This window comes from Taudactylus pleione, unplaced genomic scaffold (genome assembly GCF_031769625.1).
Source record: "Taudactylus pleione unplaced genomic scaffold, aTauple2 ptg000010l, whole genome shotgun sequence".
In the NCBI taxonomy this organism is placed as follows: domain Eukaryota; kingdom Metazoa; phylum Chordata; class Amphibia; order Anura; family Myobatrachidae; genus Taudactylus; species Taudactylus pleione.
In genome coordinates this window covers 6,049,416-6,074,874 of record NW_028284413.1, presented here as the reverse complement: position 1 = coordinate 6,074,874, position 25,459 = coordinate 6,049,416, and the positions used below count along the sequence as shown (strand labels likewise).

General features: G+C 41.9%; 1 protein-coding gene across 1 annotated transcript in view; it reads left to right on the top strand.

Moving 5' to 3' along the window:
* Nucleotides 1–25,459, top strand: part of LOC148542660 (titin-like) — a gene marked incomplete at its 5' end in the record, with an annotated part of 334,539 nt that overhangs the window by 272,939 nt on the left and 36,141 nt on the right. The window contains one exon of the mRNA XM_088467589.1: nucleotides 3,793–4,047. Coding sequence (XP_088323715.1) covers nucleotides 3,793–4,047 — 255 coding nt within the window. The remainder of the gene's footprint in view (nucleotides 1–3,792; nucleotides 4,048–25,459) is intronic.

Below are 25,459 nucleotides of genomic sequence, written 5' to 3'. Positions count from 1 at the left end.
AGGCAAGTTTCCATTGAATTTGGTTTTTAAAGTAACCCCCCCAAAAAATGGCCATTCACTGGTATGCCACAAGATGTATATGTTTTTCACAGATTACAAATAGCAAATGGCTCTCCGTCGCTGGGACGGGGGGCGATGTGCCCGCTGGAACTTCTCTGTTGCCTCCTGAAGCTTTAGCTTTTTTTGCTGAAGGACTTGTTCTCAAAACCTCTGCTCCTTCTGCCCTTCTTCTCTGCTGTTTTACCTTGAGGGATCACTTCCCGACTCCTCAGCTGGAAATTTCCTGAAACACTCTTTGTTTCAGGAAATTTCCAGCTGAGGAGTTGGGAAGTGAGCCCTTGAGGTAAAATGCAGAGACTTCCAACTCTAAAGAGGAGGACATCGAATGTGGGGAATATCAACTCCTTAAGAAATTTGATTCAGCGCCTGTGGATATGTTTTGGTGATTTTGGATGGTATATGTTGTTTTAGATAAATGCATAAGGTGATACACTTACATCAAAAATCTTTAGGCAGCTTATTTAGTGCGCACCAGTCTCTATCACAATTTATTTATATTTTATGCTGTTGCAATCCATGCTGAATCAGGTCCAAAGTACTAACAGACACACACACACACACACACATGTTCTTGCTTATTATATAGATATGTTACATTATACAACAGTGCAGTGCTGTTATAAATCTGCTACATTATCATGTATGCACTATTTACTATACAGTATATATATATATCTATAAAGGGATCCAGACCATGTACTATATAATGGTTAGACAAACCGCTGTGGTAACTGGCCACTCCCCCTCTGGTGGCATACCACATCCCTTAAGCATGGGTCCCTACCAATGCATCCCCCCAGTGGGCCCTTCATGTCATAGTTTGACACTGCTCTGATGCATAGGTCTGGAAGCACAAATGGTGATCTAGTAATTCATGCTTGGCTATGAAGCATGCACATCACAAAAAAGCAAGATCCATCTGTAAATAGGACATGTGTATGACTCTGACACAGCCCCAGAGTCTGAAAATAACTATATACACATAGCAGCTTAGATACCACAGGGTCAGTGATACCTACAGTAAGTCAGGAAAGATTGCATCCAGATGCATCCAGATGTATCTTCACTTGACATGATAAATATAATGAAACAATTAATCAACTTTAGTAAAACAATTCTTTGGTATCCAGTGAGATGGTTGACTATAAACATGTCGACATTCATAAATGTTAATCATAGAATGTCGACATGGTTCAACATATCAACAGGCACTATGTCAGCATCCTCAGAATGTCGACATATTTACAATGTCAACATCTGAAATATCAACATGTGAAATGCAGCATTCTAATTATGCTGATAGGGTTAGGTGTCACTGGGAGAATTAGGGCTAGGCTGTAGGGGGATGTAAGAGTAAGGATGCTGGGGGGAGGTTAAGATTAGGCATTAGGTGGAGGGTTATAGTTAGGGGTAGGGATAGGGGGAAAATACTTACCAGAATGTCACTGAGTCACCCACCAGCAGTGGAACTGCTGCTCACATGAACACCAGGACCCAGAAGACACTGTAGATGTTGCTGCCAACAGGACCAAGTCTTTGACTGCTGTGCCACCAGGGATGTTAGGTCGACATTCTATCATGTCAACATGTTATCCATGTATACCTGATGAATACTGACATGGTAACTGTCAGCATAATGCTTTTCAACATTTTGACCATGTCGACATTCTCATGCGAACCTTATGCATGTCAACATGAGAACTGTAGACATAGCATACCAGACCCAATTCTTTTATAACAACTTTACACATAATATAATGTCAAACAGAAATGTAAAGATGACACAAGTTTATTTTTCTCTAAATGTACCTTACTAATACATTATGTATGTATGTATGTATGTATGTATGTATGTGTATGTATCCCAGATTCCATTACAAGTCTAATGTTAAAAGCATTAACTCAGTGTTTTTATATTTTGCATCAATATCCTTGTACTGTATAATAATCTAGCAGACTTGATTGTCAACAGAATCAACCAATATAACTAATAAGGAACTGCACTCATAAATATGAAGACACAACTGATATGGCAAATCGAGAGAATAATCATATTGTCAGGACATGCTATATACCTATGAAATATTTTGTAAAATAATATCAATATAATATTCTAATAATAACCACACAATATATATGGACATTGATGCAATAAAAATATATGCATACAATCTAAATTAATAAATAAATATCAATTTCATAAATAAACAAACATGCTGCAGAGGCACACTTGGGAAGGGAGGGGGCAGTGGTACACTTAGTGAGGGTGGCTGAAGCAGACTTGAAAAGGGAGGGGACAGAGGCACATTTGGAAATGGGAGGTGGCAGAGGCATATTTGGAAGGGGAGGGTAGCAGAGGCACATTTGGTTAGTGAGGGTGACTGAGGCAGATTTTAAAAGGGATGGGACAAGCACACTTGGGGAGGGAGAGGAGCAGAAGCACACTTGGGGCTGAGAGGATTAAGGGGCACATTTGGAAATGAAGGATGGCAGATGCACATTTGGTTAGTGAGGGTGACGGAGGCAGATTTTAAAAGGGATGGGACAGAGACACTTGGGGAGGGAGAGGAACAGATGCACACTTGGGGATGAGAGGAGGCAGGGGAGACATTTGGAAATGAAGGGTGGCAGATGCACATTTGGGAAGGGGGGTGGCAGAGGTACACTTGAAAAGGGAGGGAGCATATGCACAATTGGGGAGGGTGAGGACAGAGGACACTTTGAAATGGGGGGTAGTACGGGCACACTTTGGAAGAGAGTGTGTTAGAGGCACACTTGGGTAGGAGATGGGTTTAGATGCACATTTAGGAAACTTCTGCCACTGTACTCCACTATGGCAGCAGAGCAAGCAGGAAGGCAGCAGGTACAATGGAAGCAGTAAGGAGAGAAAGAAGGCAGACAGCCCAGTGACAGACTGGAGCATGAAGGTCCTACATGGAAATGCACAAATAAAGGCCCATAAAGGTGTGTGACCAATCACTGGAGGGGGTGTGGCCAACTAGGTTAGGAAAAGGGTCAGATGCACAGTTAGGAAACTTCTACCTCTGTGCTCCTCTATTACTGTGCAGCCTGGCAGGTACAATAGAAGCAGTATGGGGAGAAGGAGAATAAAGGAAGAGAGATGGGGTGGGGATAATGAGGAGCAGATATTTAGACTGTAGTCTCAAACCATCTTGTTAGATTAGGACGTGGCATTTAGGCATTTAACTCCTCTGCACAATCCCTCATTTACTGTACATCATATTCAGTAACTGCAGTACAGCAGATCACTCAATGTCATTGTAAGTCAGACAGGTGCCACAAACACAGAAAACTACATATTAGTCAAAGACAGACATATGCCTGTGACTAAGAAGCAGTTTGCAGGCTAGATCATCTGCACACTGTGGCTTTCCCTCTGGCCCTGGGCCCTGAACATTAGTACTAGCTGTACCCACTTGATGGTGGCCCTGGATAAACATTGTACTTTATGATGAAGATTCAATTCTAAGTGATGGGCATGAAGTATCTGCCAGATCATGTGGTTGAAGGCATTTTGCAACCAGTTACATCACACATACCCCATAGAGGTTTGTACACAAATTAGTAATTTTAAACTACCATATGTTACCATAATATCTGCAGCTGAACATTGTAGTGGCAAATTGACAAAAACTAGATTACCCACTAAATATTGATATTAAAATGTAGAAATATTGCCCTTATAATATATTGCTTCTATTTTACTAATAGTACCTGATACAGTGAAGGACCCAATAGCAGAGAATATCACCACCACTTCTGTATCTCTGAGCTGGCAGCCACCTGATGGAAATGCAAGTTCCTATATCATAGAAATCTTGGGCAATCCAACATTCAGTGGAAATGTAACCACAATTTCTGCTACAGTTCTGAATCTGGTTCCTGGGAATTATTACACATTCCTGGTATCTGCTGTTGTTGGAGGAGGAGTAAAAGGGGCTAGTTCTACAGTACCTTCTTATACAAGTAAGTGTTTATGGGAAGTGGTAAGTTGATGTTTGAAATATAATTCATATTCTGCCATGAGTAAAGCACAACAGAATAATGCAAATGTGTAATAGAAGCTACATATAAATAAATTGTTTCAGTAGTATTTTATTGTTAAGAAATAAGCTTAAATTGCACTCAAGAACCGAACACCTTACAGCAAAAGAGTTTTTCTATTACTAATTGATATTAATGCATTGCTTTAAAAAAATAATAGTATCCTTCCAACCGTTCACCTAAATGAAGGGCCTTATTAAATTGCATCTCCAAATAATAGACATTCTGCAAGTGTGGACTTTCAGATTAGATGCTAGCACTGGAAAGACTCTTCTCTGCCTATTTAAGTCCCATCAGCAGCTGGCCTGGGCCCCTGCTTCGATCCTCCAACAGGCCCACTGCCAACAAAAAAATGTTTTTGGAATGTTTCCTATACTTCATGAGTGAAATCTTACTAATTTTGGGGTGAGAAAAACGAATATGACAAAGAAAAATATTTATTAGCTCTAGTTTCTGTGATATACAATAGGTGGAAGTATTTTATTTTAACGGATTAAGAGAAAATTATACATTTTAATTACATATGCCAACAACATTGAAAGTGCATTTGAATTTTTTTTTAAAGACAGTTACATTCTAAGAGTTCTAAATTGATGGAAAATTCCTTGCAAGTAGTTTGGTGTGAAGAGAATCATGTGGTTGCTTCATGAGATCATTTTCTTTTGGCTTGCCTCTTGTAAGTGAGTTCCAGAGCATCCCTACACAGAGACCAGCAGTGATCCGCAAGCATTGCTTCATTCCAACGGCCCTGATATCTTTGTTCCATTACAAAAATATTCTGATGGAATCTTTCTACGTGTTCATTACTGACATCTCCACAACAAGGAGGGAAAGAATCTAGGCGGGAGTGGAGAAAATGGATTTTAAGATATATGTTGCATCCGAGTTGATGGTATATTTCCAGAAGTCCTGTCACCAACTGAGTGTAGTTATCATCTCTTTTGTTGCCTAAGAATCCATGAATAACTCCCTTTAAGGCTTCCCAAGCTTCCTTTTCTTTGCCCTGCAAAACTCAGTCAAACGCAGGATCCTTTACAAGTTGTCGAATTTGTGGCCCAACAAGAATACTGTACCTTCTTTAACCTTTGCATCACTCAATCTAGGAAATTTTTCTCTTAAGTACTTAAAGGCCTGTTCTTCCTGGTTCATACCTTTGACAACATTTTTCATCAAACCCAGCTTTATATGAAGGGGTGGAAGAAGAACATCTTTTGGGTCCACGAGAGAATCGGCAATGACATTTTTCTCGCTAGAGTCAAGATTTCTTGCAGGCCAGTCTGCTTGAATGTAATGTGATTTCTTATCCCTGTCCCACATACATAAAAAGCAGCAGTATTTAGTGTACCCCAGTTACATTCCTAAGAGTACAGCATGACTTTTAGATCACCACAGATTTTCCACTTGTGTTCATCATATTTAATTGAGTCGAGGAGGGCTGTCATGTTTGCATAAGTCTCCTTCATGTGAACTGCATGACCAACAGGAATAGAAGGAAGACGGTTGCCACTGTGAAGTAATACAGCTTTCAAACTAAGTTTGGAGGAATCTATGAATAGCCTCCAGTCAGTTGGATCATGGTTCAAATTCAAACATTTCATCAAGCCATTAATGTCGCAGCAAACAACCAGATTGTTTTTCTTCTCAAAAAATGGAAGCAGATCCCTCTGACGTTCTCTGTACTGTGAGACCCTAACGTCACGTTGGAGAAGATTCCATTGCTGTAGTCTTGACCCTAGAAGTTCTGCCTTCTCCTTTGACAAGTCAAGGTCTCGAATGAGATCACACAATTCCCCTTGACTCAGTTGGTGCGGTGTATCGTCTTTTTCCTCAAAATCAGGGTCATGGGATGTGGAAGGATTCTGGGGTTCTTCATCTTCCACGCTGTCTTCATTTTCTACTTCAAGCTCATAATGTTGGGGTGGAGTAGGAACTGGTAAACTATCTGAATGTGGAATAGGTCATATAGCAGATGTAAGATTCGGGTATTGAACTGTTCCTCTTTTCTTCATGGACAATCCTGCCTTTATAGGTGGAGTCAAGCAGTAATAGCAGTCATCTGTATGGTTTGTAGGCTCCCGCCAAACCATAGGTACAGCAAAACCCATAGATCATTTTTTACTTTTCAGCCATTCTCGTAGTATAACTGAACAAGAGTTGCAACTTATATGTAGACCCCATGACTTATCCTGGTTTCCTACCTTCATTCCAAATAATGCAGATAGGCAGTCTTCACAAGAGGTGTTAGATTGCATTTCTGTGACGAAAATCTTATTTCACCACACATGAAACAAAAATTATTCACTAAATTTTCACATTTTCGTAGCATTTTGATTTGACAAATTGTACACTTCAAAAGCACTCTAAAACCAGAAATTCTGAAAAAAGAAGAACAGAAACAATATTAAACTCACAGTCACAGCAACAGTTAATATGTTTATAACCTACAAACAACCTGGAGAACGTTATGTTATGTCAGTTGAGAGGTGTGACAACTCTCAGAAACAAAATTTCCCCAAAACTAAAAATATAGACTCTAAAAAATTACATGTCACTGTATCTCCAAAGCAAGAGCTAATCGGTCATTTTTATGGTGATTTTTTAATTCAGCAGGTGAAAATACATAAGACTACGCTAATTTTGAGCCCAAAAAAAATTCATTGTTGTGCAGTGATCAGTACCTGCTACTACAACCTTCTTGGCACCACTGAGTGGAAGGAAAAGTGGGGAAATAATCCTGATCCAAACAATTGGAAATACATTTGCAGGACAGTATAGATGGCTGTTAGTAACCATTAAGGAAATATTACAGGCAAATAAATGACATCAAGTTGTTATTTTTGTAAATGAAATAAAATTATGGAAAAATGATAGCCAGGAAATGTATTTTAGCATATAAAAGTGATTTGAACATTTTGGGATTTATTAATATCTCTCTAAACTAATTTTTAATTGTGACTATACAAACCTGTAAAATATTGGAAAAAAACACTTGTAACTCCCATCTTCAAGTTCAGAAACCAGTGTACCATCAGTACACCACTTCATCATACTGTACATATTCCTAATCATATAATTTTTCCACTTTTTAGAGAAAAGTTGACTTTTTAAAAATCTCTAAATGCATGGTTATTTATTGGGAAGAGTGTCACTGGAATACTAAAGTATGTCAAATTAAACATTAATTATCATCAAAATAAAGATTTTTCCCTGCTGTTCACTTAGCCTGGGGCTGCAAACTAAGGGCCTGATTCAGCAAGGATTGCAATTGAAAAGCTGCACGCAGGCTGCTTTGCAATTGCGATCTTTGCAATAATGCAAATGCAGCAGGAGGTGTATAACACGGTATACAATCAGGAAACTGGCTGCCTTAATACCGGCAGCCACCTTCCCGACTGTCATATCCCGGTGAGGGTGAAATGCTGGGCGTCTAGATCTAGACGCCTGACATTTCCCCGACGCCGCGAAACCGGCATCCAGCATCCCAATCGAAGGGATGCCGGGTGCAGCGAGCGGACAGCCGCGGGGGGGGGGTTAGGTTTAGGGCACCCGCTGGGGACTTAGGGTTAGGCACACCCCCGGGAGTGTTAGGGTTAGGCTAGGGGGAGGGAGGGTGGGTTAGGTTTAGGCACCCCCGGGGGGGACTTAGGGTTAGGCACCCTCCTGGGGGACTTAGGTTTAGGCAGCGGGGAAGGGGGGGTTAGGGGTAGGCACTTGGGGGGGAGGTTAGGGTTAGGCACCCCTAAGGAGGGTTAGGGTTAGGTTAGCTTAGTCAATGCTTATCTTTCGACAATTGGGATTTCCAGTGCTGTCAGGCTTCCGCTGCCGGGAACTCTGCTTTGGTCAGCCAGGCACTGCCGGGAGTCCGAATGACACCTATTCCATATGACACCCCCTGCTGCATTTGCAATGCCAGCACTGTGATGGAGATCGTAGATTGGGATTTCTATCGTGACCATCAGTGGTCGATGGTCGCGATGGTGGACAGCACCAGGTGACCGGCCAGCTGAGTAAGCCTCAGCTTACTCAGGCTGTTGGGCTTGCAAGCCCTGTGGACTGCGTATGTCTACGCAGTCCCTAGGCTGGCCACTTCCAGAAAACGGGGCGCATCATTTCTAGGAACCCCGGCCGACCTCGTACCAACCCTTAAATGTCTCTGCCTATCAATCAGGCAGAGGCACTATTACTATACGCTATATATCTACCATATCAAATGTGTTGTGTGAAGTTTTAGTAGTGCAGTTCTTAAATAGGTTCTTTATATTGATAGTTTTTGATTACAGGCTAGTCAGCTAGATTGTTATGCTAAGATATTGCTACTATATATATATATATAGTTCACAACTGCAAGAGGCGGCACTCAGAGGCTCCAGAATGAGGTGAACAAAGACCCTCTCCAGGGTAACTTTATTGTGTCATGCAAAGTCGACATTTTGGGGATCATGTCCCCTTTCTCAAGACAACATAAATGAAACACTTCAAACATTACATATATATAAGAAAAACAGTCACCCACATACCCCTGATCAGGTGTGCTAGGCTCCGTCCGCCATCAGACCTGCTCGTCACAACCCGGCAGTGCTGCCAGCGTGAACCAGAAGTGACGTTGTGTCATCCGGCAGTAGGAACCATGGCAACCTAGAAAACCATGATAATGATGTAAGCTAAGACTGTGGAGAGCTCGTAAGTGGCTCATCACAGACACAAGTGAAACAGAATACATGTGACGAGCGGGTCTGACAGTGGAAGGAGCCTGGCTTACCAGATCAGGGGTAGAGTGTTTTACATATATATATATATGTATAATATATATATATATATATATATATATATAGCTTCCAAGTAGGACTGGCACTCGTATATACAAAGATGATGCTGCCTCCGTGCCTTCCTTGTTTTGACAATTTAGAATGCAGAGATAGGCGGCACTGAAGGTCTTTCATTGCAAAACAGTTAGCTTATTCTGACGTTTCAGGGCATATACAGCCCTTTTTTCAAGGAAACATAAGAAAAATAAATATAAACAGTCTTACCTTAAATATGTTCACCCGGTGAGTGCGCGATGTCACGAGTGATTGCGCGCGTCTGCACGCTGCATGCGGCGTCTCCCACTGATGACATCATACTTGGTCAGCTGTTACAATAGTCATGGCAACTGGACCCAAAACAAATAAATGTACTAAAAAGAAAAACCGTTAATAAAGTATGAACACCGTCACCAAAGGAAATATAAAAATAGGCAGCTAGATTCAAAAATAGCTGGAAAACAAGGCATGCACATAACTGTATGTTACTGAAAGTGCTACTGAAATTAGGCAAAAGTACCATGAAAAAACAAATGCACATTAATTGTTAACTGAACTGATAATGTAGCTATATGAATGGTGTCACAGAGAATTCCAGCAAATTTTGTCATTTAAACCATATGGTACGATGGTATTAAGTCTCATTATCCATTTGGCTTCTTGTCTTAACAACTTTCCAGCCCTGTCTCCTCCTCTGAGACTAGGGGGAACATGATCAATTATTTTATGCTGGAATGTCGCCAGACTATGTCCTCTTTCCGCAAAATGACGAGCCACTGGTTGATCACTATTGGTGCCACTTATTGCCGTTTGAATAGCACTCCGATGCAGTGCCATTCTCTCCCGCATAGTTCTCACCGTCTTCCCTACATAATAAAGTCCACACGGGCATATGATTATATAAATAATATGCATAGAGGTGCAGGTAAGTTTGTGGTTGATCTTAAATTTCGTATTATTATGCGGATGTTTGAATTCCCCTCCTGTTAGCATGTTCCGACAAGTGGTGCACTGGAGACACTTGTAACAGCCAGCAGATCTAGTAAGGAAATTAGTGGTTACCCGTTCCTTCATTTTAAAGTCACTAATGTCTGGATGGACTATGTGATCTCTAATGTTACATTCTCTCAAAAAACAGGTCATAGGTTTTACACCTCGGAAGCAGGTCATTTCGCTGTCTGTGGCTACTATAGGCCACAGTGCTTTACTTGCCCTTTGTAGAACTGGGCTGGATGTGGAGTAATGTTGTTTCCACATAATAGTTGAATCCTTTATTCTTGAAGTTGGCTGTAACAGAGATGTCCTGCTCAGACCTTTGACTTCTTTCTTTTGTTGTTCCAAAAGTTTGTAACTATAGCCTCTCGTCCTGAATTTACAAGCAATCTGGTCCAGGGCTGCATCCAGTTTGGTGGGATCACTAGTTATCCTAGCCACTCTCATCATTTGAGATTTCGGTAGTCCCCATTTCAATGAGGCTGGATGATGGCTGGATGCTAATAGCAGACTATTTTTGTCTGTTTGTTTCATATACACCGAGGTTGTTATGACTCCTCTTTCCAAAGTAACCTGAACATCCAAATAATTAAGGGTAGTGGGACTGGTTTGAAAGGTTAATTTAATAGGTGATGACCTTTGATTAATGTCAGACATCATGGACTTAAATCGTTCTTCTCCTCCTGTCCAAAACATGAAAAGATCGTCTATATAACGGTAAAAAAACAGGATGTGTTTTGTAATTTCCGGATCTTGAAAGAACATTTGTTGTTCATCTTGTAGCATATAGATATTAGCAAACGTAGGAGCTACTTTATTACCCATCGCACATCCGTAGTTTTGTTGATAAAATTTGCCATCAAATAGGACCCACTAACTTATCAAAAATTAACTCATGATCCTACAGTCCAATATAAGAGAGAACTGGATGATCTATTATCAATGGCAGAACAACAAAAGAATATCACAGATAAATTGAAATCAGCGCTAACTCAGGCATTCCCCATAGTACCGATCATGTACTTAGTGCCAAAGATACACAAAAGCCTTCAACACCCGCCTGGCCGTCCAATAATATCTACAGGAAACTCACTATACCAACCAGTGTCTCAACTGTTAGACACTATTTTACAACCACTACTATCTAAACAGCCTACAGTTCTTAAGGACACTACTTCCTTTCTTCAACAACTGGACTCTATCCAACAGGTACCTGACCATACCCTTATTTGTGTGATGGATGTATGCAATTTATACACCGTTATTCCACATGACCAGGGATTAAGGGCAGTTAAAGAGTTACTTATCATGGAAGATTTACAGGAATTAGACATGGAACTCCTCATGCAGATTTTAGAATTAACTCTTAAGCGCAATTACTTCCTATTTGATGGCAAATTTTATCAACAAAACTACGGATGTGCGATGGGTAGTAACGTGGCTCCTACGTTTGCTAATATCTATATGCTACAAGAAGAACAACAAATGTTCTTTCAAGATCCAGAAATTACAACACACATCCTGTTTTTTTGCCGTTATATAGACGATCTTTTCATGTTTTGGACAGGAGGAGAAGAACGATTTAAGTCCATGATGTCTGACATTAATCGAAGGTTATCACCTATTAAATTAACCTTTCAAATCAGTCCCACTACCCTTAATTATTTGGAAGTTCAGGTTACATTGGAAAGAGGAGTCATAACAACCTCAGTGTATATGAAACAAACAGACAAAAATAGTCTGCTATTAGCATCCAGCCATCATCCAGCCTCATTGAAACGGGGACTACCGAAATCTCAAATGATGAGAGTGGCTAGGATAACTAGTGATCCCACCAAACTGGATGCAGCCCTTGACCAGATTGCTTGTAAATTCAGGACGAGAGGCTATAGTTACAAACTTTTGGAACAACAAAAGAAAGAAGTCAAAGGTCTGAGCAGGACATCTCTGTTACAGCCAACTTCAAGAATAAAGGATTCAACTATTATGTGGAAACAACATTACTCCACATCCAGCCCAGTTCTACAAAGGGCAAGTAAAGCACTGTGGCCTATAGTAACCACAGACAGCGAAACGACCTGCTTCCGAGGTGTAAAACCTATGACCTGTTTTTTGAGAGGCCGTAACATTAGAGATCACATAATCCATACAGACATTAGTGACTTTAAAATGAAGGAACGGGTAACCACTAATTTCCTTACTAGATCTGCTGGCTGTTACAAGTGTCTCCAGTGCACCACTTGTCGGAACATGCTAACAGGAGGGGAATTCAAACATCCGCATAATAATACGAAATTTAAGATCAACCACATACTTACCTGCACCTCTACGCATATTATTTATATAATCATATGCCCGTGTGGACTTTATTATGTAGGGAAGATGGTGAGAACTATGCGGGAGAGAATGGCACTGCATCGGAGTGCTATTCAAATGGCAATAAGTGGCACCAATAGTGATCAACCAGTGGCTCGTCATTTTGCGGAAAGAGGACATAGTCTGGCGACATTCCAGCATAAAATAATTGATCATGTTCCCCCTAGTCTCAGAGGAGGAGACAGGGCTGGAAAGTTGTTAAGAAAAGCCAAATGGATAATGAAACTTAATACCATCGTACCATATGGTTTAAATGACAAAATTTGCTGGAATTCTCTGTGACACCATTCATATAGCTACATTATCAGTTCAGTTAACAATTAATGTGCATTTGTTTTTTCATGGCACTTTTGCCTAATTTCAGTAGCACTTTCAGTAACATACATTTATGTGCATGCCTTGTTTTCCAGCTATTTTTGAATCTAGCTGCCTGTTTTTATATTTCCTTTGGTAATGGTGTTCATACTTTATTAACGGTTTTTCTTTTTAGTGCATTTATTTGTTTTGGGTCCGGTTTCCATGACTATTGTAACAGCTGACCAAGTATGATGTCATCAGTGGGAGACGCCGCGTGCAGCGTGCAGACGCGCGCAACCACTCGTGACATCGCGCACTCACCGGCTGAACATATTTAAGGTAAGTCTGTTTTTTATGTATTTTTCTTATGTATCCTTGAAAAAAGGGCTGTATATGCCCTGAAACGTCGGAATAAACTAACTGTTTTGCAACGAAAGACCTTCAGTGCCGCCTATCTCTGCATTATATATATATATATATATATATATATATATATATGTAATGTTTGCAGTGTTTCATTTCTATTGTCTTGAGAAAGGGGACACGATCCCTGAAACGTTGACTTTGTATGACACAACAAAGTTACCCCGGAGTGGGTCTTTGTTCACCTCAATCTGGAGCCTCTGAGTGCCGCCTCTTGCAATTGTGGACTATGTGTGGGGGAGCAATACCGCTTAGGAGGGCACCGGAGCATGTTAAAATCCAAGGACTGGTGAGTGCCGGGCTTCTCTGGAACTATATATATATATATATATATATATAAAACATTTTCTTATATAGCACAACATATTCCATTGCGCTTCACAATTGGAAACATTAACAGAACAACAGAATTAATTATATTGCTACTGCCTAATAGATGCCATCCTGATCTCTTTATCACTGTTGATGTTGATGTGTCATCCGCATTCATTATACCCCAAAATCATTTTGCATACATCTAAAAAATATCCAAAATTTGACTATATCTTACACAAGACACTGCAAAAACTATAATCCATTCACTTATTTTTTACTGCATTTACTATTGCAATAGTCTCCTTAATGGTCTTCCCACAAACAGGCTCTCACCACTAAAATCCTTAGTGAATGCAACCGCGAAGCTGATCTTCTTCGCTAAACATTCATCGTCTGCTGCTCCGCACTGTTAGTCTTTCCATTGGTTACCTATTTTCTACCATATGCAATACAAAATATTTTTACTTACACATAAGGCTATATACCAAACCACACCAACATACATCTCTTCACTTATCTCAAAATATCTCCAAACTCGACCTCTCCGCTCAGCACAAGATCTAGGTCTCTCATCCACACTCATTACTTGCTCCCTTTATCGATTGCAGGACTTTTTTCGGGCTGCACCCACTCTGTAGAATGCCCTCCCACACACAATAAGACTATCCTCTAGTCTCCAAACCTTCAAGTGTTCCCTGAAAACTCACCTCTTCAGACTAGATTATCAGATTCCAGAACCACCCTCAAAACCTTCATAGCTTCCATATCTAATTACATCCTCTCTCACTGTCAACACATAACCTCACATATTATGTCTTTCACAACCTCCTGACCTTTGGCCAACATTCCTGTGTGACTGGATCATACAGCCCAACAAGAACCTCTGCAATCTGACTGGACCAAAATGCAATATAGCACCTATCCCTGTGTATCAATGCCTATTTTCCTATAGATTGTAAGCTTGCGAGCAGGGCCTTCCTACCTCTATGTCTCTCTGGGCCTGATTCAGCAAGGGACGCAAGTGAAAGATCGCATGCACTTGGCCGCTGCATGTAGATGCTAATCAATGCATACGCATGGCATCCACAGCACAAGGATGCAGACACCAAGCAATACACAGTACCGCCCATCTCCCTTTACTCAATGCTCAATCAGTTTGCAGGATAGCGCAAACATCAGTAACATTGAGAACCATCAGACCCAGATGCACAATAAAGGATGACCTAACCTAGCACAGGATTCTGGCCACTTCCTGTGTGCATCGAGTCATCTGGCTGTGTACGCTGCCTTACTGCCTTAATTATGCATGCCCCTGTAATGGCGTTTGAATGCACAGGCACCCCTGCATTCACCCAGCTAACCACCTGTCATCACCCACAAATGGCACTTCATGTCACACAACATTGGAGGGGTCTCCATCCTTTCTGCGTGTGCCGTGCGAACCTTTAGCCAGATGCAGTGACTAGTTCATGCATGCGCAGAGACGCAAGATTGGCCAGATCCATGCAATCTCTCACTTGCGTCCCTAGCTGAATCAGGTCCTCTGTTATTACCCAGTTTTGTTCTATTAATGTTTCCAGATGTGAAGCGCAATGGAATATGGCTGACTAACCTGTAATCAAAAACTCTTAATATACAGTAACTATTTAAGAACTGCACTAATAAAACTTCACACAACAAATTTGATATGGCAGATACATAGTGTATATTAATATTGTCAGGACATACTATATACATATAAAATAGTTATTAAAATAATATAAATATAATATGCTTGAAAATAATCACACACTTTATATTGATATTGATACAATAAAAAATGCATATATTCTATATGAATAAATAAATATAAATGTCATAAATAAACAAACATTCTGCAGATGTAAAAAAATGATTGTTGATCTTGGTTGCAACAGTAGCAGTTATTGCAAATATTAAAAAAAAGTCCCAAGAACAGGTGTAGCAAATGCATTGCAACTATTTGCTCCCAAACACAGAAAAGCTGGGTGTTTATTTACCAGAATGTCCTCACGTAATGATTTTTTGAATGATTTGTCGATAACTACATCGTTATCGTTAAATCGTTCAAAAAAATCGTTCACTTTATGAGTTATAACGATGAACGATAATCACAAATGCTCACTCCCGTTGTAGTTTGTAGTTATCGTTCATCATCAATTTCAGACTGTCCAACATGATGATTTTCATTAAGGGAAGGAACATTGGGCCTGATTCAGAACCGCTCGTGACTGCATAGCGCTCGCAAGCGGGTCGATGGTGGGGTACTGCGCACGCGCGCCGCGCACATGTGCATGCCCCGGAACAAGAGACAAATTCTCTCACTCCGGGACTCACTACAAAAGGGGCGGCTGTCGATGTTGATCGACAGCTTGCCCCGTTTTGTAGGCGGGGAGGGGGGGTGGCTACACAAACAGAAGAGTTCCTGATGGAACGCCTGCCGTTTGTGGGAGGCACCACTGACATCACCAGTGATGTCAGTGGAGAGCTTCCTGCTCTGTTAGAGCAGGAAGGTCTCTGGGGCTTGCGACGGATGAGACCCTACCACAAGGGTCTCGTCAAAAGCCACGATGGTCGCGACCATCGCAACCTTCACCTGGCCGCTCGCAAAAACTGTGAATGGTCACCCACAGCTTAGCGAGCTGCCAGGAGGCCGCAACCCAAAAAAAAAAAACACACCCTGATTCAGAGCAAGCACTCTTAAAGAGCGTCCGGCTCTGAATCAGGCCCATTATTCGTTCATCATTCAAAAAAATCATTCATTACACTTCAAAAAATCGTTAAATTTTTCAAGGGAAAATCTGACAGAAAATCTGACAGAAAATCGTTGGTTACAAAATCGTTACGTGTGTATGCACCATTACTCCCACTCCCAAATCTGGCACATGCACAGTAGTGGGCAGCCATCACAGCACTGCTCTGTGAGTATTCCAGCCGTTCCAGCTGTAACATGTATATAAAAGGAGCTCCAACAAAGGTAGTAGACCCAATCTGTGGTATATACTGTAGATAAGATATACTCTGGCAGCTACAACTTGTATACATTTTATAAAAAGTTTACTGCAGCATTATGTAGTCATGAAATCAATATGGAAAAGTGCCCAAGAAATTCCTAAGATGCATTTCACCTCTTTCTATAGAGGCTTTATCTCTCGCATAATACACGAACACTTATATTAATACACCCCACATAAAATTACTAATACACCCCTACCCCACACTCCTCATATAACATTAAAACACCCTTAATATAACATTATTAAACAACCCACACTTATCAAATATCTATCTTGAGTCTGATGAATGGTGGCTCTGCACAGTGTACAGCTCTAGTGGAGAGCAGGAACTGGGCAGAGAAGAGGAAGGGGGCATCACCTGTGATATTTTAGTTGCATTGACTCAATATATCATGTAGAATGATTCTTCCACTGCAATACATCATTCCATTCTTGGCTCTCTTCTCAGAGCAGCAGCCCTGCACCTCAGAGCTACTGCAGATAGCAATTGTGCATGTGCAAATATCAGTGTTTAGAAATGTCAATATTATTTTGAAGATACTTGTATGCATCACTTTGCAGAAGGAGATGCCACGGGATAGGTGTGGTATGCATGGTCGTTGAGAGCCTGGCCGGGTCCGGGTAATGGAGGGGGCATGGCCTAATCATGGGAGGCGTGGCCATGCCCCCTTGAAATAAAAAGAAATACTCATTACTTTTTCAGTGGCATATAGTGGTGCTGCTCTCTGGGGAGGGGGGCGCTGTAAGCCCCCCAGCCTGTTGCTAAGCAGGGGGGCCATGATCAGTGTGATCACTCCCCCCCCACAGCCATAGGAGACTACTCCGGCTGCTGCAGCTGTCTCGAGCAGTCACGCACAGCAGCCCAGCACAAGCTGTGTGCTGAGCTGCTGTGAGGGAGGGGGTGGGGAGATGCCAACCCGGGCCCCTCTGGGCCCCTCTAGCAAGGCCAGGCATGGGTAAACTGTACCCGCTACCCCCCTCTAGGCGCCCATGGTGGTATGCTGGCAGTCTGAATCCAGATGCCGGCATCCTGGAAGGATTAAAATACCAACACTTGTCAGTCAGTATTATAACCCTCTCGCTCCCCTAACCCTTCCCTCCCCAGTGCCTGACCTACACAGCCAGATGACCCCCCTAGTGCTTAAACCTATCTTTCCCATTCCTGCATCCTAAACCTAACCCTCCCCCCTTAGTGCCTAACCCCTGTCCCTAACGCTAGCCCTCCCCCCAACCTACTACTTACCTTCCAGATTCCAGCAGTCAGGATGCTGGCGCCAGGATTCGGAAAAGTGTTTGGATTCGGGTGCCGGCACTCTGAGCGCCAGAATCCCCGCTGTCGGGATATTGACCGCATCCCAATCCCACATTGATACAGGAATGATGATTGGCCAGTAGAGGAACAGGAAAAAAGTGGTGGGGTATCTGGAAAGGGAAGGAGTAGGGACTCCACACAAACATTAATTAGTTGTTGGTCCCAGGGGAAAGACCATCCACCAAGCAACACAGTGGAACAGTAGCAGAAAAGCTGGCCCCTTTATGGCAGAATGTGAGTACCATGAATATGAAAGCTATGTGATCCATCCCTAAAGCTGATACCAAATGGATTCATGCAGTGCACTCCTTTATTTCCTTTTTAAAAATAAAACAATGTTTCCTTCAGTCCTGGGCCCCACCTGGGAGAATGATGTCCAGGGTATTTCTCCCACTTTAATCCAGCTATGGAAGTGGGAAAAGCAAAATAAGCAAGTTACTTTTACACCTTAGCACAATCATGTTGCCATGCACATGTGGAATGTTAAAAATGTAAAAAATGTGTAGAGACAGATTTGAAAGGGGCAGTGCCAGATTAACAGAGAAGGCAGGCTGGTCAACCAGGGACTCCCACGCACTGCCCCCCCCCCCCCCCCACACACACACACACACACACACCAAGCTCCATCAGTATTTATCCTGCATGCAAAAATAATAAAAGTATTTGCACCCTTTGCTTTGCAACATGGTTTGTCCAGGTGCAAGATTACTGAACTTGCTTTACGGCTTTGCTTCCAACACAGAATTAGCCCCTTAAGTATGCCACAAGATAAGTTTACCATTGAGATGGAAATTATTGCTGCATTCATCCTGTTGTCATTGCCACTTACTGACCTGCAAGTAAAATGCTATTGTTTCATGCTTCAAAGTGTGTTTGAGCCCTGTGAACAAATAATGTCAATTTACAATCACAACCAATATTACAGATACCCATTGTTTGGAGGTGGATTGTCACTCTGCATCATAAAAGCAATCTAGCTTGTGCAGAGGATACTAACACATACTCAATGTCAGATAGACTGAAACAGAAGCTGAACTAAGGGACAGACACAATGACAGTGTTGGAAGACACACACACAAGACAGACAAACACACTGACTCAGGGCCGTAACTAGGGGTGTGTGACCAATTCCGCAGCGCAGATTGCAGGGCTCTGTGGGCAGCACCACCGCTGTCCCATGGCCCTTGCATCTGGCTAGATCAAGGCATCCTGCAGCCAGTAGCATCCTCTTGACAATACAGGCTGGCAATCAGCCATGTATAGTATACAGCTACACAGAGCATCTACTAGATGTACTATGCACTGCTATGATTCTGGGTTAAGGCTGGCCATTCTCCCTATTTGTGACATCATGTTGTCATGTGCAAAAAGGGGGAAGGGGCATCACAGAGCACATAAAAGCCCTGTTACAACACAGCACTGATTGTGCTGGGAGAAATTCAGATACTCTGGCAGAATACAGTTGTTCATTCTATGCTTATAAAGCAACTATAGATTCCCCTTCTTGATGTGTGCTGGGAAGGCCTGGCAACAGAACTCATGGGGCCTGGTACATTTCAGGATGGGGATAGCAAGAGATAGTGAATGGAGAAATTCTTTATTTTATTAAAATATGTAAATACTGAGGTTTTACTCAAAAGGCTGAATTTTGTGGTACCCAAATCATGAAGGTTGAATACACATAATGTCTTGTTTGAAATCCTAGGTGACAAGTTTAAGGCAGAAAACACTGTATAAACCTTTGCTAAAGTTCTAATGCTTTCCAAAATAGACAGACATTTTAAACAATGAACATAAACCTATAGTATGATATGGGACTAATATGTATGAGGGTGGTTCAATAAGTTAGGTAACAAGACCTCTCACGTAATGAGATGGCCAAAAGGCGCCGGATATGCGTCTTTATATTTTCTTCCAGAAATGAAATAGAGACATAGACAAATGGTGTTATACACAATTCCACTACAAAGTTTGTTTGTGGGCTGTCCTTGATGTTTCTCACCTGAATAAGGTGAGAAGTGTGCACATAAAGGTAAAGGAGAAGTGAGGTGATTTACCTGGGTATCATTCTCTACTTTTGGCATTACATCTTATACCGTGCCTTTCAGGAAAAGCCATTTATGGTACAAAGTAATTATTTATGATCTGTTGTTTGTTAATAAATGTTATACTTTTAAACACCATGATCAGTTTTCTTTGATTATATATGGAGAGGATCCATCGGGCATGAGAAAAAGAACTGGACAAAAAAGTAAAGATACCTTTATGTGCACACTTCTCACCTTATTCAGGTGAGGAAACATCAAGGACAGCCCACAAACAAACTTTGTAGTGGAATTGTGTATAACACCATTTGTCTATGTCTCTATTATTTTTTTGGAAGAAAATATAAAGACGCATATCCGGCGCCTTTTGGCCATCTCATTGTGTTTGTCTAAAAGTATTAAAGGTGTGGTGATCCTGAGGTGGACTTTTGGCAACAGGATCTATATCATGCAGGTTATATTCTGTTTTTTCTGAAGACCTCTCGCGTGTATATTGTTCTTTATTTCATTTTAATTTCCCACCAGACTAAAGCAGGTAGACCACTGCTTCCCCTATTGACCATTAGACTGCACCTCATATCAGTCATACTGTCCCGACATCAATTGTAAGATGGCGGGGCTGGTGGAAACAATGTCAAACATTGAAGTGCATAGTGTGATCTGATTTCTGTATCTAAAGGGCACATTAGCAGCTGAAATTCTTTCCCAATTTGTTGAGGTGTACAATGATAATGTCATGTAACAGTAAAAGGTTTGGGTTTGTTGCATTGCCTTTGATAATGGCAGGACAGATGTTCAAGATGAGCAGCTATACAGCTGGATAAGCACATCCACCACATATAACAATTTGTGCTGCATTGAAGGTCTGATTCAGTAGGACAGACACATTTGAGTTATTGATATTGCTGATGAACTGAACATCTCAGTGGGTAATGTGCACAAAATTGTTCATGACCAACTGGGGTACAGGAAAAAGTGTTCATGCTGGGTACCGAGGCAACTCATATAAGTTCAGAAAGCCAATAGGATGGGACTGTCTCTTGTACACTTGATGTGGTGCCATGAGGAGGGAGTGCAGTTCCTGCAGCATATTGTTACAGGTGATGAAATGTGGTTATATCATGTGACACCAGAGATTAAGAAAGCACCCATGACATGGAAACACGAATTGTCTCCACGTTCAAAGAATTTCAAAACAATTCCATCAGCAAAGAAGATCATGGCAACCATGTTTTGGGACTACAAGAGCATGCTTCAATCCATATTTTTGTGAAAGAGAATAGTTCCCAATGACGGTCCATTCAATCGTAATGTCAAGGAATTCCATAGAACTCACATCAGATTTAAGAGTAAAATGGACTAGGTTGTCAAGCATATTCAATTGATTGACCATTAACTACAGACTCTTAGCTGTATTGGTCCAAATCAGGAATACATCATCAATATATCTCTTATAATAATGAATATACTTTCCAAACACTGGCATGATATAATATTAGATAGAAAAAGGAGGGGGATTTAACCCCCTATTGTACCTCAGCACACTGAATAATACCTGCAACAATATATGAAGACTATATGGTCATAGAAATTCAGAGATATTAGTTGCATGCATTTGCAAATACATGGGAGGCTGCTGGGCCACATCACGGCTTCTCTGTTACCAGCAGTCCCTAACACTAGGTGGTTCACGTCCGGGGCGCAGTGCACCCCAAAAAACGTCCAGCCCAGGACCCCCCCAGGGCATCACACGAAAATGGAAAAAGAGTGACAGTGCAGTGTAAAGTATAGCTGTGTGTGAGTAATCATTAAGTGTGGAATGAGAGGTTAAAATATATGTGAAAAAATACATGAATAATAAACAAACATAAAAGGTGATGTGAAAAGCAACTATGTGTATTAAGTGGTGATGCCCTGAGGAGGCCCAGCCAGACCAGTCCCGGGGGCCCTACGCCCAAATGCTCACCCCAAATGTAAAATATACCAATTATAAGGCCTCATGATAAAGGCACATATATAATTTTGTCAAATGTAAGGCCTCATGATAAAGGCACTTACATAAATGCGTCCAAATTGAGAGCCAGCTTACCTGGGAGTCACCCCTGGGAATTCCAACTAGCACCACTAGAACCAGCATGCCCTACTAATGCTGGCTCCTTCATGCAACTCATAACAAACAAACAAAAATGGCAGCAGCTCAATCAATCTAGCAGTACTAATCAGGTGCATGTAAGGGAGGGGTCATACCAAGTAGAAAAAGGAGGGGGATTTAACCCCTTATTGTACCTCAGCACACTGAATAATACCTGCAACAATATATGAAGACTATATGGTCATAGAAATTCAGAGATATTAGTTGCATGCATTTGCAAATACATGGGAGGCTGCTGGGCCACGTCACGGCTTCTCTGTTACCAGCAGTCCCTAACACTAAGTGGTTCACGTCCGGGGCGCAGTGCACCCCAAAAAACGTCCAGCCCAGGACCCCCCCCGGGCATCACACGAAAATGGAAAAAGAGTGACAGTGCAGTGTAAAGTATAGCTGTGTGTGAGTAATCATTAAGTGTGGATTGAGAGGTTAAAATATATGTGAAAAAATACATGAATAATAAACAAACATAAAAGGTGTTGTGAAAAGCAACTATGTGTATTAAGTGGTGATGCCCTGAGGAGGCCCAGCCAGACCAGTCCCGGGCTCCCTACGCCCAAACGCTCACCCCAAATGTAAAATATACCAATTATAAGGCCTCATGATAAAGGCACATATATAATTTTGTCAAATGTAAGGCCTCATGATAAAGGCACTTACATAAATGCATCCAAATTGAGAGCCAGCTTACCTGGGAGTCACCCCTGGGAACTCCAACTAGCACTACTAGAACCAACATGCCCTACTAATGCTGGCTCCTTCATGCAACTCATAACAAACAAACAAAAATGGCAGCTGCTCAATCAATCTAGCAGTACTAATCAGGTGCATGTAAGGGAGGGGTCATACCAAGTAGAAAAAGGAGGGGGATTTAACCCCCTATTGTACCTCAGCACACTGAATAATACCTGCAACAATATATGAAGACTATATGGTCATAGAAATTCAGAGATATTAGTTGCATGCATTTGCAAATACATGGGAGGCTGCTGGGCCACGTCACGGCTTCTCTGTTACCAGCAGTCCCTAACACTAAGTGGTTCACGTCCGGGGCGCAGTGCACCCCAAAAAATGTCCAGCCCAGGACCCCCCCCGGGCATCACACGAAAATGGAAAAAGAGTGACAGTGCAGTGTAAAGTATAGCTGTGTGTGAGTAATCATTAAGTGTGGATTGAGAGGTTAAAATATATGTGAAAAAATACATGAATAATAAACAAACATAAAAGGTGTTGTGAAAAGCAACTATGTGTATTAAGTGGTGATGCCCTGAGGAGGCCCAGCCAGACCAGTCCCGGGCGCCCTACGCCCAAACGCTCACCCCAAATGTAAAATATACCAATTATAAGGCCTCATGATAAAGGCACATATATAATTTTGTCAAATGTAAGGCCTCATGATAAAGGCACTTACATAAATGCATCCAAATTGAGAGCCAGCTTACCTGGGAGTCACCCCTGGGAACTCCAACTAGCACTACTAGAACCAACATGCCCTACTAATGCTGGCTCCTTCATGCAACTCATAACAAACAAACAAAAATGGCAGCTGCTCAATCAATCTAGCAGTACTAATCAGGTGCATGTAAGGGAGGGGTCATACCAAGTAGAAAAAGGAGGGGGATTTAACCCCCTATTGTACCTCAGCACACTGAATAATACCTGCAACAATATATGAAGACTATATGGTCATAGAAATTCAGAGATATTAGTTGCATGCATTTGCAAATACATGGGAGGCTGCTGGGCCACGTCACGGCTTCTCTGTTACCAGCAGTCCCTAACACTAAGGGGTTCAAATCCGGGGCACAGTGCTCCCCAAAAAACGTCCAGCCCAGGACCCCCCCAGGGCATCACACGAAAATGGAAAAAGAGTGACAGTGCAGTGTAAAGTATAGCTGTGTGTGAGTAATCATTAAGTGTGGAATGAGAGGTTAAAATATATGTGAAAAAATACATGAATAATAAACAAACATAAAAGGTGATGTGAAAAGCAACTATGTGTATTAAGTGGTGATGCCCTGAGGAGGCCCAGCCAGACCAGTCCCGGGGGCCCTACGCCCAAACGCTCACCCAAAATGTAAAATATACCAATTATAAGGCCTCATGATAAAGGCACATATATAATTTTGTCAAATGTAAGGCCTCATGATAAAGGCACATACATAAATGCATCCAAATTGAGAGCCAGCTTACCTGGGAGTCACCCCTGGGAATTCCAACTAGCACCACTAGAACCAGCATGCCCTACTAATGCTGGCTCCTTCATGCAACTCATAACAAACAAACAAAAATGGCAGCTGCTCAATCAATCTAGCAGTACTAATCAGGTGCATGAAAGGGAGGGGTCATACCAAGTAGAAAAAGGAGTGAGATTTAACCCCCTATTGTACCTCAGCACACTGAATAATACCTGCAACAATATATGAAGACTATATGGTCATAGAAATTCAGAGATATTAGTTGCATGCATTTGCAAATACATGGGAGGCTGCTGGGCCACGTCACGGCTTCTCTGTTACCAGCAGTCCCTAACACTAAGTGGTTCACGTCCGGGGCGCAGTGCACCCCAAAAAACGTCCAGCCCAGGACCCCCCCAGGGCATCACACGAAAATGGAAAAAGAGTGACAGTGCAGTGTAAAGTATAGCTGTGTGTGAGTAATCATTAAGTGTGGATTGAGAGGTTAAAATATATGTGAAAAAATACATGAATAATAAACAAACATAAAAGGTGGAGTGAAAAGCAACTATGTGTATTAAGTGGTGATGCCCTGAGGAGGCCCAGCCAGACCAGTCCCGGGGGCCCTACGCCCAAACGCTCACCCCAAATGTAAAATATACCAATTATAAGGCCTCATGATAAAGGCACATACATAAATGCATCCAAATTGAGAGCCAGCTTACCTGGGAGTCACCCCTGGGAATTCCAACTAGCACCACTAGAACCAGCATGCCCTACTAATGCTGGCTCCTTCATGCAACTCATAACAAACAAACAAAAATGGCAGCTGCTCAATCAATCTAGCAGTACTAATCAGGTGCATGAAAGGGAGGGGTCATACCAAGTAGATAAAGGAGGGAGATTTAACCCCCTATTGTACCTCAGCACACTGAATAATACCTGCAACAATATATGAAGACTATATGGTCATAGAAATTCAGTGATATTAGTTGCATGCATTTGCAAATACATGGGAGGCTGCTGGGCCACGTCACGGCTTCTCTGTTACCAGCAGTCCCTAACACTAAGGGGTTCACGTCCGGGGTGCATTGCACCCCAAAAAACGTCCAGCCCAGGACATCACCTTTTATGTTTGTTTATTATTCATGTATTTTTTCACATATATTTTAACCTCTCATTCCACACTTAATGATTACTCACACACAGCTATACTTTACACTGCACTGTCACTCTTCTTCCATTTTCATGTGATGCCCTGGGGGGGTCCTGGGCTGGACATTTTTGGGGGTGCACTGCGCCCCGGACGTGAACCCCTTAGTGTTAGGGACTGCTGGTAACACAGAAGCCGTGACGTGGCCCAGCAGCCTCCCATGTATTTGCAAATGCATGCAACTAATATCTCTGAAT